Raw genomic sequence first — 18,857 nt, forward strand, 5'->3', positions numbered from 1 at the left:
TTCTGTTCTTTCAAGCGAATATAAGATATAAAATGACTCACTTATTTAGAATTCCTTTTTAATTTCAGCAACAAAATCATCACAATGCATAGGTACAACTAAGCTCTTTCTTTCAAACAGTTAAGATATGACATACTTGTTCAGTGTCTCTTTTTTATTTCAGCAACAATCTCAAAAATGCACACAATTTTAATCTTTTATCAAATATTTAATTTCAGCAACAGCATAACTAAAATACACTCAACTTTGATCTTTTCCTTTCGAACAAATAGAACATAAAATAACTCACTTATTTGGATTTCGTTTTTAATTCCAGCAACAGTCTCCAACATCCACATTTAAAAAATTTTTTTCAAACAAACAGAATGTAAGACGACTTACTTATTTTGACTTCCTTTTTACTCTCAGCAACAGAGTCACCAAACTGCACACAACATTAATCTTTCCCTTTTGAATGAACAAGATATGAGATGACTTACTCATTTATGCATCCTGTTTAATTTCAGCAGTAGTATTACCCAAATGCGTATAATTTTAATCCTTTCCTCCTCTTTCGTAAAGATTGATCCTAGGTGTTTTGAACCATTTACTTGAAGATCACATGTCATGTGTCAAGTACCTGTTTCGGAACTACGTTCTAAAGAACTATGAATTTTTCATTTGCTTCGCTTTTTAAATGAAAATAATGAATAAAAAATTAAAATCGTATTCTCTGCTTTTCTAAAAAAAAATATTATTCGTGATTTATATATAAGACTAATAAAGAATTAAATAATAAAAAATATTTCTTACTTATCTTTATTTTATTTTAAGTATTTTAGTGTATATTTTGACATTATATTATATTAATATTATTGTATTTTGTTCACTCTTCATTGATATTTATGTTCAATGTTCAAATAGTTAATCATCATCGTGCTCTTAATTCTTCATTATTCTTAAGAATATTTTCGATATATTTTAATTTATCATAGGGGATTATAATAATTTATTAATTTTATAAATATTTCAAGACATTTGAAATCAGTAAATTTAAAACCAGTTCAACTTATACATAATTTAGTATATTATTTAACATTTTAATATCGTGGGTCAATATTTTATCGTAGGGTAGGTTTATAGAAATTTCCTATTTAATTAACAATTCCATGGGTCATTGAACCTATCCAATTTCAAATTTAACTTTCTTTCCATAAGTACTATATTCTAAAATATTTCTTTTTAATAGTTCAACGTGTTTAAACTTTATGTTTAATCCTTTAGTACTTCACATTTTTTAAGAGTAAATTATTTCAAAATTTGAAAAGATGTAATATAATGTGAAAGCGTAAGGGGGGAGAACCAGGAAAGAATAATTAATAAGGAAAGAATTTACTTGGAATACTTTTCGCTGCATCGGTGCATCCGTGCATCGGTGCATTTAATAGGAGAATAATTGGGATGGCATGTGCAAGATACAGTTCCACGTGAGGTGCAACGAGTGAAACAATGGTGTACAATGAGCTCACAAGTAAAGATAATTTCCGTCAAGGAAACTTTTAAAGCATCTCTAGACAAATAATCGCTTTTGTGCAACCGCGGGCCTGTCTAAGCTCTATGCAAACTCGCAATAACAACTGTTAGATCATTCTGCTTACTATTTGCCAGGTGCAAATTCTAGATACCTAACTGTCTTCTATTCGACTATCAACGTTACAATGTATTTTCGATGAAAAAATGTTTCTTTCCTTTAGGCTTAATTCATTGGTTTATTCTGGTGAAATTCAAATTCATTACTTTTTAAGAATTAAGGACATTTTACAGTACTTCTTGCACTTTCAATTTTAAACCTTGAGTTATAGAAAAAATTGTTTTCTATTACTTTTGATGTATCTTCTTATTTTATTTTTATAGAGTATTTGGAGAGTTTTAGAGTACGATTTTAATTTTACACTTTAATTAACAGGGGTGTGTAAATTTTTCAATTGCTTAAGTCTCTTTTTTGCTTTTTATGTCTTATCTTACGTGTAAAGTATACTTTTTCGCAATGGAAGGGAAGATTTCACTGTTTTCTCTGACAAGTGTTGAAATAATTTGCTTCCAGAATTTTGTATCTTTTACGAAATTACCCAGATCGTAATGTGCAATTGCTGTTCATCATTCAAAGAACGTAAGACATTATTAGCCTTTCAAATCGACTAATACTCTCAAGGAGAATCTGTTTAATGTTTCGTAACATGTCTGTTCATTCTATCTGCAAACCTATCACATTGCATACTATCTGCCTCTGTTACATCTTCATTCGTTAAAAATGTAGCTTCCTTCAAGAAAACTATCAATTAATATAAGAACAAGTTTCGTTTTATTACTTGTTTCAATCAATCATTCAATTAACTCTGGCTGTCGCTTTTATGATTTCAATTTGAAACGCCTGTTCAGTAGGTTTTTTATTATTTCACATGTTAAGAAATTAACGATTCAATGAAACTTTTAAATCACTTGTTTGAATGTCTGGTATACATTTTAGTTTGATATATAAAATATCATTTTTTTTTTATTGCATCAGGTACCTGAAGTTTCGTAATTTTTTTTTTCAAAATTAATCAAAATAATAGGTCTCCTGTATCGCTTTTTAGGTTGTTGCCATCATTAATTTCATTAATGGACTTACGTTAATTTTCGGAGTTGGCACGATACAATTTGCTAAATGACCTACACATTATTTCTCAAGATATTATCGTCATTAATTTGTCGAGGCATTAATTAATCTTTATCATATCCAGTATGATCAGGATAATTAAACAATTTGCATTTTTCTATTTTGAATATCTTTTTCAACTATACTGAATTTTATTGAATATCTTGTATCAATTTTTCAATGTGTCATCACGATCAACTCAGTTGAACGATCTATGCACTTTTATTCTTCAAGTCTCCTATTTCAATTTTACCAGCAATCGTTGTACAAACGTTCAAATTAATTATCACGATCAATTTTCTCTTAAATAGAATTTTGAAAAAATGATTTTGTTTAAATATTCGTAACATACCTTCCTGCCTATCAGGCCGAGGTTGAATAACAAGAACGGTGTCCACATCACGTAACGCTATCGTGCCCTGAACGAATAATCTATACATCAACGTGCTCTGCCGAGAGTGCAAATAAAATATTTGGCTAGGTGCTCGGAAGAAGGAGGGGTGGTGGTATCCCAACGATCTGTTGTCTCTTCCCTACGACTCGTCCTCGTGGAATCGCAAACTTTAGTCAGTGAATTCGAGGCCACCATGCGGTCTACAACTGAGTCTAACATTAAAAACAACGCGCACATCTTAACATTTTGTCGTTTAACAATGGATCCGTCTATCGTTCGTTCTTTATCATACACATCAGTGAAAAAAATCATTTTATCGACAGTCATTCTTTGAACAATTTCAATACAGTGATTGCTCTGTGAAATTTCTCTGTTACAATCGAAAATCTCAAATAACTTTAGAACGTTTTAAAGTTGTTTACGACACCCCGTATTCTGATTGCCTCGCGAGTGTAATTGACCAGAGGCAATAATTGTTCAAGGAACAGGCGACCTCGGGGCTCCAAATGTCTCTACAAAGATTCTGAAAGGTGTTGAAATCTCGATAAGGATCGTGCGCTACCGATTTCACAACTTGAACCATTTCCAAACGGGATCGCGATCGGTCATTGATTGTCGCGTGACAAACAATCACGATACCTTTCGTCGATTCGTCGTTAGTTTCCTACCACTCTGGGGAATGAAATGTAAATTTCCGTAGGACGTGTTTACATTTAAACGAGCCGTAATCTCGGATACGTTGTTCAAGGTGATCAGAGAAATTACTCGCGAACCGATCTCGCGAAATCGGCCGAAGACTCGCGATTCCTCGAGATTCACACGGGAAACTTGTGCGAATTCATGGTCTGTGATAAGATAAAGCGCATAGGAAGAGAAGAGGAAGTTGGTGGACTTGTGTGTGTCCTTGTGCAACTTCGGATCTGGCCTTCGTGCAGTATGGTTCAGTGTCAAGCTGATACGATTGGATGACTTTTGTACTTTCCGGAAGTCCATAATTCCTGCTATTTTTTGTACGATGACATAATCGGTTGGAATTTTGATTAAATGGTCGTTTAGAATGTTGATAAGCAGGGACTCTACTTCTCAAGTAATTATCGACTTTGGGACTTGCGATTCAATTTTAGAAATATTGTCATTGTTGTTGTTGACATGTCTAGACTTGATTATTTTTATTATAGTATCTATAATTTTTAATAGATCTGATCAATTTCTTAATATTTCACAAGCTTATTGAATTCAATTTACTAAGAGACTAGTATTTCTAGTTCTCAGGGCATCATCATTAAGTTTTTTGCAATTAACCTCTTCAACTCTATTAACATTAACTTTAAAAATAGAATTATGCAAAAAAAATCAAAAACTCCATATTAGTATTCCAACGTTCCTTTAATGTCCACAGGATATAATCGTACTTTTTTATTAACCTTCTCAGATTCATTAATGTCCAAGATATAATTATAGGAAAAAAGAAATCTGCACATATTATTCTCTCGTGCTTCTGTGTTTATGTTTCTATAATTTTTGCTGATTAAGTGCAGTCACAAAAAGCAACTCGTCATCGCAATTTCAGTGATAAATTGGAACTAAAACTAAAAAGTTCACACCTTTGTGCATCTGTGACATTCTAATCAGTGTTAAACAGTGTTCAAAGAATCAAATGCTCGAATTATGTGAGAAACTGTCCTGCACTCTAACTTTGATCACGTGAATGTCATCAAAGAAACATGGAAATCGGGATCACCTTGCACACGTTTTTATGGTAGGTACTCTGAGTGTATCTTGATCGATTTACGAACATGCTCCTCTCATCGTGTTTTTCAATATTCAACGGAACTGTTAACCCTCATGAATATTTATAAGCACGCGTTATAGCTTGTCACTCTTCCTCAACGTTTCCTGCACTAACAGCATCATCGTCGTTGAGGAACTCGTTTTAATGACATTGAACAGGGACGTTCAACCTCTTCGTATTTTGAAATCTTATTGTTTTCTTAATTAATTATATGCATCGGGATGTATTGCCAATTCTATTCGAGACACTATAATATATATTAATTTTGTTGCATCAAATGATACGTCAAGACACTCGTGACTAATGACGCACCATTTGCGTCTTACGTTATCTCTGGTAAAAAGATATGGTATGGTATAAATGGTAGGATTCTTTTCTAGGATCTTTTGAAGAAGGTCTCAACAATGTGGATGAGGATTGAAGGATCTTGCACGAAGTGAGATTCTGCTTCAAGGATGGGATGCAAGCCCAGCATGTTGGAGTGCATGGAGGACAAAAGGGACAGGGATAAGAGAAAACAATCGGATTCGTTGGATCAAGGATCTCTAGTTGACATAGGTAATTTCACGTTTCTCTTCAAGGACTTGCAACTATAGTGTGCGCTCTGTACCCGTGGATCTTGAACTATTTAGAATTATCTGACATCTTATTTCAAGTTTTACTTTTTTGTTATTTTTGTTCATTATATGATACTTTGAAACAATGACTGTGCTGTACTTTAATTTTTTATTTTCTAATTTTGTTTGATCAAATCACTTTCAATTTCAAGATGAAAGAGTGGCTGCCATAAAATTTAATTGCTTTTTTTATTAAATTAATTATTTTAAGTTCAATCGTTAACTTTTGCCAAATTAAATCATTTTTTCAATAGTTTTATCAATTTCATGGGGATAAAATCATGAGGATAGAAGGACCTCTCCGACTGCGAGGGCGCATACAATCGATCAACAAAAATAATTTGCAATGTGCTGGGGGCATTTCTGCGTCATTGATGCGTACTTCTTTCGCAAAAGTATACCTCGAGCGAATGGCGATTTGCCTTGACCTAGTCTCTACATTGACCACACCGTATTCTTGTCTGGAAGCTAAGATCGAGATGAGAATTAATCAGCCTCGGTACATGGTTTCACAAAGCTGTTTGCACCGTTTTCATAACTTTCGACAAGGAGGGAGGGTCAAACTTCTGTGGTAAATCATTGTCATTCAGTGGTTGTAGTGTTAGAAATGGGCTACCATTAGAGATCCATTTGAATTTGTCTGCGTATTCTTAAACAGGGCACAAAGACAGAGAAGTGTTTGCTTTGTCTATTTTTGAATCGAATAATTGTTTAAAAATAAAATTGAAAACGTAATCATTGGAGCTGTTACACACCAGCCATTTTCGATTTTCAACTCAAAAAACATTTTCAAAAGGGCACAGTATTATTGGCAACATTCTACTTCAACCTCACCTCAATTGTACTTTATCACACTCTTTTCTTATCTCTACATTTTTTACTCCTTAAACACAAATGTATTAACATCACAATTCAACTCGAAACAAAAAACTCAACGACATTGCGCATATTTCCTTTTCAATTCTTACTTCTCATAAATACATGGCATTCAATATAATTTCAACACTTCATTCTTTTTTTTAAATTCTTGCATCGCATTAAAAGCATCTCGGTTTAAATGTCTTTTGAAAGGAATATAATTTGCCATTCAACGAGTTTATTGGTAAGCAAGAATGCCACGGGCACAAGGGTACAATGCCGAAACGCTATATTGATTCTTTGATAAGGCCACGGTATATTTGGGTCGATGGTTATGAATGCAAATCAGACACAGATAATGCCGGATGGCAATTCCATTCGGACCTTCGCGAACGCGCAAGCAAATTAGTTGCTCAATTCGATTCGTTATTCCTCCTGCGTTCACCATTCTCAATAACATTAACAATTGAAATTCTGCAATATTGTGAATCGACAATTTTTATGACGATTGTTGCTTGAAAATTTAATCAGTGGACAGAACACAGTGATTATTTACATGTTTAAGAGAAAATCGTGCTTTCAGCGTAGAAAATACAAAGAAAAGAAAAATGTTAGTGTTTTCAATGCTTTGCTTGTCTTACTTTGTTGCTATGCTTTTATTATTGCAATAGTTTCAAGCGTGATTCAAGGAGCAGAAATTAGAATATTTGTAGCTCACACTTACAAAAGCTTTATATCTTATGCTTCGTTTTGTTTCATTTTTCTATTCATTAGCAAGACTGAACTGTATAAAGCTTTATACATGGAGCTGATTAATATAAAGTATGCTACGTTCATTGAATAAGATAAATGCAAATACAGCATAGGGAAACATTTTATATAAAAGTGACACATAATTGTTATTGCGATTAGAAAAGATATACTTGACTCAATTTAATTATTGAATTTGTATAACCATTCCTCATTCTTATGCAAGTACATTTTTATACAAAATTTTCTATTTTTAATATTGGTCCTTAATGATCTTGTAATTACTTCATTGTAAAATCGTGTAATTTATTCAGAACGAAGAGAAAAATGTTGGTGAATCTATAATCGTTCAATAATTTCTTCCAAGTATTCAAGTATTTCATTTTCTAATGATCCATATGAATTAAGCAGAATATTTCTAGACATATTGCAACACCATCTTCATTTCTATGCAACAACAGTCCATTAGCGGGCACCTTTGATCTCAAACACAAGTTTCATTAACCTTATTCTTATCAACTGATTCAACAAGCAGTTTACTACAAAATTACACATTCTACAGGCAATTCAAGACAAAATTCTGAACTATGATTAACAATTACTAACATATCTTGAATCCTGAAACAATGAACAAGTTCTCAAATTCCAAATACACTTCATTGCTAGACAAAGCCAATCATCTTTAAGTAACATTTATTCAAACAAACAAGCAGAAATGTTTCAATCAAGTATTTTTAACAGCCATAAAAACATTGTTACCTACTAAGAGTACATTAATTTTCACTAATTCTGTCTGAATAAAATATTTTTTATTGAACTAATGTTACTTCCGTCACCTTTTTCTTATCAACACTAATTGCTGAATTTTATTCTATATTAAGCTTTTACTAATTCTGCCTCGTTAAGAATTATTTGCATTCAAATCAATGTATCGCTATTAATTACTGATTTTTTTTCTCACAAAACTTCTTTCAAACAGGTTCATATTTAATAAACGTGTACGGCTATTGTACAGTGGAGTTTCTCCGACCACCCTGAGGCCACTCACTTCGCAAGTAGAATTTCAATCTGAAGAATTTACTTGTACTGGTCAGTCGTTGTCTTTGAGTCGCTTGCTACGCGTCGTACACGCTTCGAACGCGCCGATTCTTTTCTTGACGCGTGCTTCTACCAGTGATTTCAATGCTTGGATACGCGTGTCACTCGCCTAGAGCCGATTAGTTTTGTTTTTTCTTGAAAGTGATTCGAATCATTGACATGGACGAAGTGATTGGAAAAATTGTATTAGGTCGAAATACAGTCGATTTCGAAAGATTTGCTAAAGTGTATCGACGGTTTTTCTTTCTGTTCGATTTTGTGTTACGGTGAAAGTTTCTTTTCTTTGATCTCCGATGTGAACGATCGAGAAGTGACGGTGGTATCGATTTGGTAATTTTTTGTTTTGAATCTGATTTTAGGAAATCTTTTACTAAATAATTACTAAATACTGTACTCTAGGGGTTGATAATTTAAAAAAAAATATTTCTATTAAAATTCTGAAGCTCTGATTTGTCTATACAAAGTTTCTACAAAATTTTTTATGCTTATTGTTCCATTAATTGCAAGTACATTTTAATGAATAATTAATATAGATTCTGAGTAAAGTGAGAGCACGATCAACAAAATTTCAATGTGCATCTACGATATTGTGAAGTTACCGAGTTATAAATTCATATGGCATCTCCTTCGAATGAATATTTCTTCGCAAATGACAATGAAGAAACTCTGGATGACTTATTATTTAACATCGGTATGTAAACATCACATTAAACCATTAAAATAAACTTTTTATCAATTTCTTCCCTTTTTGGTTATTAATTAAAAAAAATACTCTATATATAATTTCGAAATTTTTATCTAAATTTTCAGAATTTATCTTTCTTTCAATTTCTTCCTTTTTTGTTCATTGATCAGAAAATGCTCTACGTATGATTTCGAATATTTTATCTAAATTTTCAGAATTGATGTTTAAAACTGTGGTAGTTTCATAAGATCCACAATTATTTTATCTTCTTGATTTCTCTTTTCTACTTCCAAATTAAAAAAAAAACACATGCTCATTCGAATAATGAAGGTGTTTGCTTTTACTAAACATCGTGGATCGCTACGTTGAAGCATGAAAAAATGCAATAATAAGTTAATTACCAGGGACACGAAGAGGGCAGAACTGGAAATTGACACTGAAACGATCGGTCGTAAATGCCGGTTGCAGAATCAAGCACACTTCTCCAGAGACACTATACTGTATACATACACATTTTGGTCAAAATAGTCTTATTTTTTCCCAACAGAGTTGCTCGCTATGTCCAATTGAGGTGCCCTACTTTCGATCAATTATCTTTTAAAACTCTGATCCATTCGAATCACACGGTAAATGCTGAATAATCTTACCGTAAAAGGTGAAGATAAGTTTTTACAGTCGACCTCGCTCACCCACCCTTGTACAGCTTAATCATTTTTATGATATCACTTGATCCATTCCATCCACACCAATTAACCAATTAAAGGCATCGGTAAACAAACAATTGATTCATCTCGTAAAAATTCTATACAATTAATGGTTATGCAGGGACACATCTGATAAATTGTTTCAACGAGTTCGTTCAAAAATAGAAATTGAAAATAACCATTATTTCGTAACCTAGTTTTAATTAAACCAATAACACACAATTTTCTCATAGTAATTCGTACGTAATCTGATTGTTAACAAGGCTTATTGCAATTCAAGATGTTAATTACTTGATTAATCATTGAATTGATTGATAAAAAGCTTCGTCAATGAAAACAACATACGAGGAGTGCATAGTTTTAAAAATATCTATGTGCAAATCATTGTAACATTAAATTTTCATGATGTTTCAATTTGTATTGTATACTGAAAATTATTGCAAAACTTTCTTTTTCTCTTCAAGAAAAATCGGAATACGACATTTTGGAAAAGCCACCGTTTAAAGACGTCTCAAATGGAGATGAAGATGCGGATTATTCTATGGTGGTAAGTAGAACTGTTTGTCTTATTTTTTATAATTTTTAATTTTTTCTTAAATTTTCATTTTAATACTCAATAAATAAGTAATATTGTATAGAATGCAATACTTTAACGATAAATAACGTTAAAATATTTTTGTTGTATCGATATCTCATTGCTCCAATCAGAGATAACATCGAACAAAATGTTCCACTTCTTATTTTTAATGATCAACAAGTGGCAATTGAATCTACGCATTTGTTACTACATACCTACTGCTTTTTATAAGATTATGATATTGTGTCATAGTCATATGATTTCTGTATAAAATAATATGTGTAATTGTAACTATCTACTAACAATAAGCCATGTCTTCCTAAACTTTCTTTCATTTCCTTTTATTTTACAATCTTTTCTGTATCGTCTTTTATATTATTGAAATCTACTCTCTATTCTTTTGCTTTAACTAATTTTCAAAACCATGGCCGTTAACTATTTCTATCTAAACTGCAGCCATTGTCACCCCACATTTCTTGTATTCTTTTTTTTAATGCAATCGAAATGTTTTCAGATATATTTTCAATATATAAAAGCTCTTCATTTAAAATGGTTAATGTTTAATTTTTATCAATTTTATATTGTATACATTTCACACGTATATATCAGAAAGGGTTGTAAAAATTTCTATCAAATTCAAAGTCCCTTTATCGATTACCAAGGATAAGAGAAGGAGAAAATACATGGGATATCGTGTAGCAGCAGGTGAAAAAGACAATTGATAAAAAATTGAAACACAAACTCTCCCTTATCAGACTTTCCTTTCTCACGAAGCTTCAACCAGCAATTAACCCTTTCCTGCAATAACGTGATCGGCTTTTGTTCGAAACACCTGTTTAATTCGCAGAATGTCGAGTGTTCTCGTGAAAATTACATCAGACATTCTCATGGAACTTTCAAAGGGTGAAACAAGACATCGCCGCGTACAATACAACAAAGTAGCAGCCTAGTAAATATTTCATTAACACATTAAGCTTCGATTGGCAAGCATTGAAAGCATCGCGTAAATTATTAATGCGCCTAGCCCTTTCCTCTCTCGCAATGCACAGTCGTTGGTTCGAGCTTCTCGTGCTGCTACGTCGAAAGCTCCTCCATAGGCAGGGTATAAGCTGTCTATAGATGAGCTATAGACAATCAACAGCAGCCAGGAAAGCCGAACAAGCTGACAATTGGAACTGACATCTTGCACAATCTCGACGTGAAACGAAAGGGGTCTCAGGATGAGAGATCCTTTGCTCTGCTTTCGAAAGAACCTTGGAATCACACAGGTATTTACGTGGTATTTTTTTCGAAATAACCAGCACGTGTTTCTCTTTCGCAAGAACTTGAAGGCTCGAGGATTAGTGTTTCTTTTTGAAGAATTTGTGATGTAAGGTGTTGATTGAGCGCTTTTTCTTGTAATAGAAACATCGAAGGTGATATTTTCTTTTTGATACGGGAGAAATTCTGTGATGCCACGTGTTGTAGTAGACAGGAACTTTTAAATTGCATTTTTTCGGGGAACTTGTCTCTGTTTGGTTTAATCGTTGTTTGTCGAGCGAGTTAAATGCGGCACCAGTTCAGTCTGTAGAACTTTAAGGGGATAATTTGTCCGTCTGGAAACTTTGTTGCGGTTCGGGGCAGCAGTTCTTTTGACAACAATTATCGAGCGTTTAGGAAAAGGGGTAATTTTTTTATCTTTTTGTTAGCACTCCGATTTGGTATGAACTGTTGTACCCTCAGTTGTGTCACGTATACTTTCAATTTCATTGGGGCTTCGTTGATTACATGTCTTATTATGGATCCTGCGAATGTAACGTCTAAGAAGTGATACCATTATAAAAAAATTCTGATATACAATCATTTATTTATAATCGATTGTCCGTTACGTGCACTCATTTTATCTATCGGCTGTTTATACAATACACTATCGATAATTTGCACCGAAGACGCTTTAGTTCTCCGGAGAAGTTTCCTTATCAAAGATAGACGTGCTTCTGGCTCCCCTGATAGTGCAAAAAAGGATAATCTCGATGACGACGGGCTCAGTATCGCGATGAACGTTTTCTGTGAACGTGTTTCTCAATCTGATTTTCTCTAACAGTACCGTCATCCTTCAAAATCATTAATATCGTTTCTTTTCAACGGTGAAAGTGAATATTGTAAACGAACGAGGACACTTGGCCAATCGAACTAGATCTTTGACCATTGAAGTATTCCAAATTAGACTCGATGTAATTGGTTGATTTTCTATTGAATTATGGGTTGTTCATCGTTGCGTGTTGATCAGTGATTCGTTTAATTAACGTTTTCACGGACGAAAATGAACGAGACCAGGCGATCGACACAGATGGCAATCTACGTTTGTCGATCGGTCAACGACACGGAGATCCATAGAGAGCCGTCTAGATCTTGGTACAGATGGATCTTTGATGCACTATGTGGCAGGGTGGAGAAAAAATGGGATGCGAACAAAAGCAGAATATTGTGCGTGAACGAAATGCCTCCATCTCTTGTGCCACCACCAGATGCAACTAAGGTATTTCAGAAAAGCTGTATGGAAAAAATTGGTCAAATTTTACACAATAATGAATACTAATAATTGAGTTGCTTTTTTAGAGTTCATAGGTATTGTTTCTTTGTCAATTGTTCTTGTTCTGGGCGAAATAAATGATAGATCGATCTGGAATTACTTTTATTGCGGTCAAGGGGATGTACATGTTCAGTCTTGTGTATTACAGAGAATTCTTAGAGTCTTTCATTTGTTAATGATATAGCAAAAAAAAATTAATTTGTTCTTTTTTGTAGGAATAAATTATAGAATCGTTCAAGAATATTTCAATTACTGAGATATACAATTGTTCACAAAATTTATTCTATTTATGCATTTAGTAAATATGTTCTTTTCTATTTTGCAAAAATAAATGATAGAATCGTTCAAGAATTATTTTATTGCAATTCTGGAAATATACAATGTTTCTTTTTGATTTTAATATACAATAATTTATGTAATTTACAAGAAGAGTACCTCTCTGAAATGTTACTTCATTTTTCATCATTGCACACGCGTGTTCCGTGTTCAAGACACAATTATAAACACACCTGAAAACGAGTCGAAAAATTTCAACAATCGTTTCGCGGTAACGTTTAGGAGTATCGTATCCCGTACTTGGAACGTTTCGTGCGCTCAGAATAAAAATTTGAATTTGAATAAACAGACGAGAGATACTTTGTTTCTATTATTCCAAAAAAAAAAATTATTGTAAATGGGAATCATTAGAGAAATATCAAGTAATCGAACTTTGTTTCATCCTCTCCTGTATTAAAACGATCAACTTCGTTTTCTTGCATACTTCTCGACTCTGTTTTCCTTCATGAGTGTAACATGTATAGGTTACGCCAGAATTCCATTAAAAATCAAGCAGCACATAACCAATACGAATGAAAAGCGTGGAATCTTATAATGGAAACGATGAAAAATTAAAGGAATCACCGCGTGAACGACGGAGGGCTAAAGTTTACAAAGAACTCGAGTCGAGAACTAATATTAACAACACTATAAAACCAGTACGTCCGTACAATTAGGTGGAAGTTTGTCCGTTCCGCTGAACTATTTGCCACTGTATTTAATTAATTAAACAATCAAAATCAATATTCTTGCTCTCTTTTATTTATATTGCTTTTTTTTCTTGCCTGTTCCAGAAAGGGCCGCAAGATATTGAAACATATCCTTTAACGAACAGTGTTCCTAATATCATAAAGGTGAGCAGTTTTAAGTAATTTATCGTTTAACAAAGTTGCTTCGGTTCTATCTATCTATTGCAATTAAATGACCGGCAGATAACGGTGTGTTTACATTGCACGATTAATCGAACGATCGGGCTTTCACAAGACAATGATTGATTTACCTCGAATCGCATTCCTCGAACGTGTCAGATATTACTGGTCTTCCCCAAAGATGATCAGCAGATGGACATTCTTGCCACCACTTCGAGAAGGTTGGGATGGAGCGTGTCGGTGGCGAAAGATGCGGAAAAAGCGGTCGAATATTTCCAAGATCGAAATCACGAGCTAGTGATCATCGATCACCGGGGGCAGCGTGCCGCGGAGGCCAATGCAGTTTGTAGGTATGCCAGAATTTTAAGCACCGTTTAAATTATTAATTTACATTTTCAAATAATCACTCGACGTTTCATTCATTTCAGGGCGATTAGGTCTAGTCCAGTTTATCGTAATACCGTTATCATAGCTCTTGTAAAAAAATCGTAAGTTCAAATTCTTTCGTTCCATCGTATTCAATCTTCACGTATGATAAATTCACACGAATTTCCGTAGGTTTCTTATGCATGCTGAGAAAGATAAAATCGTGTCATTGGATTTGTTAGAAACAGGGTTCACCAGAGTAAGTTTCTATTTTTATATATTTTTAACTAAACTATTTTTATCATCGAAGACCATGGATTTTAAAAAACCAAATCTCTTTACGTTTCTGCACGATTATAGCACATTTGATAATGGATTTTTTTGGACTTTATTTCAGGCTTTAATGGAGTGCTCTCATGAGGGTATATTAATTAACGAATTAGTAGGAATCTATACAAATGGATTACTACCAAGAACACAACTCGCTGCTGCTGATGCTTTGTATTTGGCTCTTGACAGATGCCACGATATGGTACAAGTGACAAACGATAAACACATTGTACAGGTAATGTGAGTAACTCTTGTATCATCCACACGTAATCAACAGATGACCGTACTCCTCTTTCCCCTTTAATCAACCATTTTGATAATCAGTCTTACTCTATTATTTATTGCAGTATGTATGTATTTATAATTGTAATTTTCCCAAATATGATTCTTTATATTCTCGTTTTTATTTGTTTATCTTAATACAGTTTATTCTTTGTTTGTTGCAGTTTGTTAATAAAATTAGCGAGAAGTTGCTAGGCTATAAGGTCAGCGAAATGTTAGGAAAAAGCATCACTGAGATAGTGTTCTACGAGAATTTCGTTCTAATGGAGCAACAAATTAATAAAGGCCATGAATTCGAGGGGAATATGAACTGCAAGAGAAAAAATAATCAAATGATCACTATCAACTGCCGAGTAATACCTTTTAGTATTACTTTGAAGTAAGTTATATAAGGTTTAATATTTAATATGTAGTAAATAATATTTTGCACCTCTGAATGTGTTGAGTTTTTTCCAGAAAACCAACTCATTACATATATGTGTACGATACTATGTACCTGTCAGAAAATATAGATCCATTGAGTCCAGCTATTAATCAAGTTCAACAACCTAGTTTCCCAAAACCGGCTGGTGTTGTGGTACAAAGGCGAACTTCTGATATGAAATCAGGCAACAGCGAGGGTAATTGTTTTAATTTTTTAATATATTACTTTAAATTTCTCTTGATTTATCTGAACTGTTCTGAACTGATGAAATAATTCGTTAAGTGCACTTTGAAATTTTGACGTGCACAGTTTACTTTAGTTTGGTCAATTTCCACGGGAAGTTAGAAAGCACGCGATGAGATAACTGGAAACAAGGTTGATGGAGATTTTTAAGCTAGTCAGGGCTCTCTTGATATCGGTGGTATCGCTTCTATCAAAGTTGTAAATACGTCCAATAGGTTAAACATAAAAGTAGAGCACATCTGTCACGTTCCGCATGAATTTTTCTCCTTGTTTATCTCGAAATTGTTGATAATTTTGATATTTTTATAGGCCGCAGGCGGTCCAGTTTGCGCAAACTTCATAGTTTACAATTAGAAGCACCGATTACAAAAGTGATTATGCTTCTTTCAAATGCGATTACGGATTCAACATCCCCCGACATAGCAGCACAGATCGACAAGGTACACTATTCATTTCGTTCTTAAAAATTGCTTACTGTTTAACAAGAATTATTTAATATTTCAGGCAATAGAAATTCTCAAAACCACCGAACTATACGTGCCATATTTGAAAGAGGACAGAACCTACACTGACCCCGTAGCAACTGACCTCGTTGGGGCCTTGCTATCCGTAAGAAATTTCACCAATTAGTAGATTAAACGTTTTACATACCATTTTGAAAAATATAAATCATTGAATAGTCACCGCGAAAACCATGGGAATCCAGAAGATCGTCGATAGAATCAGCACGATTATCTACGTTCAGGAACGTTATTCAGACCCCGAATTCCTCTCGTATGCAGATCAAAGGTTTCAGGGGGCCTCAGGCGATCGCAGAAATATTAGACAAATGTTTGGAGTGGAGTTTCGATATTTTCAGACTAGAAGTTCTGACGGAGAAAAGGTACACAAAAGAGTATGAATTCACCAGTTAAATAATTATTACATTTCCCTCTTTTGATAATTCATTTTTCAATTTATAGGCCACTTCTCTTCTTAGGAATGACAGTGATGAATTTGTATCGTGTACCAGCTAGACTAGGCTGCGACGAGAAGATCGTACAAAATTGGCTAACATTAATAGAGATGAATTATCAAGCTACTAATTGCTATCACAATTCTACCCATGCTGCGGACGTGTTGCAAGCTACTGCCAGGTTTATGCAATCCGAAAGACTCAAGCAGATTTTGGAACCTTTGGACGAAGTTGCGGTTCTGATTGCTGCTACTGCTCATGACATCGATCATCCGGGTAGATCCAGGTAATATTTCAATCCTTTTTGAAATATTTTTAAAGATACCTGGATATTAATATCTAAATTTGTTTTAGCCAATTTCTTTGCAACGCTGATAGCAAACTAGCGGTCCTCTATAATGATCTATCGGTACTTGAATCACACCACGCAGCCCTGACGTTTAAGTTAACTTTAGAAGACGATAATGTCAATATTTTCAAAGTGAGTCTTGCATGATGTTACAGCTATCACTGTAAAACTTGATGATCATTTTCATGGGGCGTTGAATGAATTTTCATTGTTGTAGAACTTGGAAAGAGACACCTACAAAATGATTCGACAGGTAGTGATCGATATGATCCTGGCTACTGAAATGACAAAACATTTCGAGCACCTGGCTAGATTCATGAATCTTTGCAGTTCAAGAATTGTGGCAGACAATCAAACAGATGTATGAATTATCCCTTTTATAACTAACAATCAATTATCCGATTTTTATTTATTTTTGTTGTTCACGAATTCCTTGAAATTTATAGGCTTACTCGGATAATGTAGACATGTCAGTGGTATTGCAACCAGAAAATGTAGTGTTGGTGAAAAGAATGATGATCAAGTGTGCAGACGTGTCAAATCCAACACGACCGCTAAAATTTTGCGTAGAATGGGCCAGACGAATCGCCGAGGAGTATTTTAGTCAGGTAGCGTTTCCATTTAGTGATTCAACTGATTCTCTAAATACTTGGCATTCTTGGAAGTATTCCAGAGAGCTTTCACTTATTTGAACTCCGAAATTAAACTTTCTTCTTTAGTTTTACGTTACGGTTAAACTATTTTTGAAATCTTCAGACTGACGAAGAAAAGAAGTTGAAACTACCAGTATTGATGCCAGTGTTCGACAGACAAACGTGTTCGATACCAAAATCACAAATCGGTTTTGTCGATTTCATCATCAATGACATGATCGAAGCGTGGGATGGTCAGTATGCATTTTTATTACTTTCTAAGTTTACATTTCCTTTAGAAAATACGATTCGTTTATCTTTCAGCATTTATCGATATGCCTGAACTGGTGGGATACATGAGGCAGAATTACGAGAAATGGAAAGAATATAGCGTAAGAAATTTTTCTAAATAATCTGTCATTTCTATTAATTACTTATCGGTGGAGAAATAACTTTATCTTCGTATATGCTTTAATCTGTTAGAAAAGATTCACCAAAATTACTGAACGTGATACGTTAATATTTATAACGAATTCTATTTTCAACAGGAACAAGGAATATCAACTCTAGAGGATATCGAAAAATTACAACTTCTTCCGGAGCTTCACGTAGATCAGCTCGCATGACCCGTAAAGAAAACAAATCGAATCTTATGACCCATGGAGAAAAGAATTCGGATCCTCCCAAATACTTTTTTCACATCCGTCCCAACAAAGTTCACGAAACGAGCTCTGTATAATCTAATTTGTAACATATTCGTAACACTTAAGAAAATAGAAATAATACGACATGCCATACAGTTGTAAATTTTTTTTTTTAGATTATACACGTAATTCATTCATCTTCGTTGTTGCTTTTGGATCTACGCTTCCTACCCACTTTTCATGAAAGTCGATCATCTATTTTAAACTCATGAGACACCACGACCTCCTCTCGTCGTCGTGCACGCATATTTGGCTGTTTACTCATTTATCTTTTCTGGATTATGTTTGAAAACAAATGATTCATTTTTCTTTTCTGGACTTTGTTTGAAAATAAAATATTTCTATATTTATGCTGTTGATTATAGGAACTTACAACACGATGATGATTGATTTGTAATAATAAATATTTTACGCAGGCCTTCGTTTACCATTGAATCTATTTTAATAAATACGATTCTTAAATATTTGCACCCTCTTCCTTCACCATTTAAAAAAAGAAATATTAGAAGACTCACCACCGCCATTGTGTTTTAATTTTCCTCCATTTATCCTATCGTCATTTCCTTTAAATATAAAATTGTAAATAAAATTTCTATTCGTACCTTTAATCTTCCCAGGAAGGACTGTGGATTGATATCGTGAATTAAAAAAAGCACTGTATTTT

The 18,857-nt window shown here is 33.7% G+C and overlaps 1 protein-coding gene across 2 annotated transcripts; it reads left to right on the top strand.

Annotated features, from left to right (window-relative positions):
• The first annotated feature begins 3,289 nt into the window (after positions 1 to 3,289).
• Positions 3,290 to 18,284, top strand: LOC114871940 (high affinity cAMP-specific and IBMX-insensitive 3',5'-cyclic phosphodiesterase 8-like). Of its 2 annotated transcripts, XM_029178554.2 has the most exons (19): positions 3,290 to 5,421; positions 10,040 to 10,122; positions 13,834 to 13,893; positions 14,068 to 14,258; positions 14,337 to 14,396; positions 14,467 to 14,533; positions 14,672 to 14,839; positions 15,051 to 15,265; positions 15,343 to 15,506; positions 15,863 to 15,993; positions 16,058 to 16,162; positions 16,234 to 16,436; positions 16,516 to 16,794; positions 16,863 to 16,989; positions 17,075 to 17,218; positions 17,304 to 17,465; positions 17,614 to 17,743; positions 17,814 to 17,881; positions 18,038 to 18,284. In XM_029178554.2, the coding sequence occupies exons 1-19, from the start codon at positions 5,319 to 5,321 to the stop codon at positions 18,113 to 18,115; spliced, it is 2,538 nt and encodes an 845-aa protein (XP_029034387.1). In that variant the 5' UTR covers positions 3,290 to 5,318; the 3' UTR covers positions 18,116 to 18,284. The 2 variants fall into 2 exon arrangements, with proteins under 2 accessions (XP_029034387.1, XP_029034385.1); XM_029178552.2 differs by having other exon boundaries at positions 5,328 to 12,670.
• Positions 18,285 to 18,857: the final 573 nt, after the last annotated feature.

Source organism: Osmia bicornis, chromosome 1 (assembly GCF_907164935.1).
Source record: "Osmia bicornis bicornis chromosome 1, iOsmBic2.1, whole genome shotgun sequence".
NCBI lineage: Eukaryota > Metazoa > Arthropoda > Insecta > Hymenoptera > Megachilidae > Osmia > Osmia bicornis.

Bases quoted from the DNA above. Each gene is read 5' to 3' on its own strand.
- LOC114871940 (XM_029178552.2), top strand. From the start codon at position 12,455: ATGAACGAGACCAGGCGATCGACACAGATGGCAATCTACGTTTGTCGA. The intron at 14,397-14,466 runs GTAAGTTCAAAT...GAATTTCCGTAG, and splicing joins ATAGCTCTTGTAAAAAAATC to GTTTCTTATGCATGCTGAGA. The intron at 16,437-16,515 runs GTACACAAAAGA...TTCAATTTATAG, and splicing joins GAAGTTCTGACGGAGAAAAG to GCCACTTCTCTTCTTAGGAA.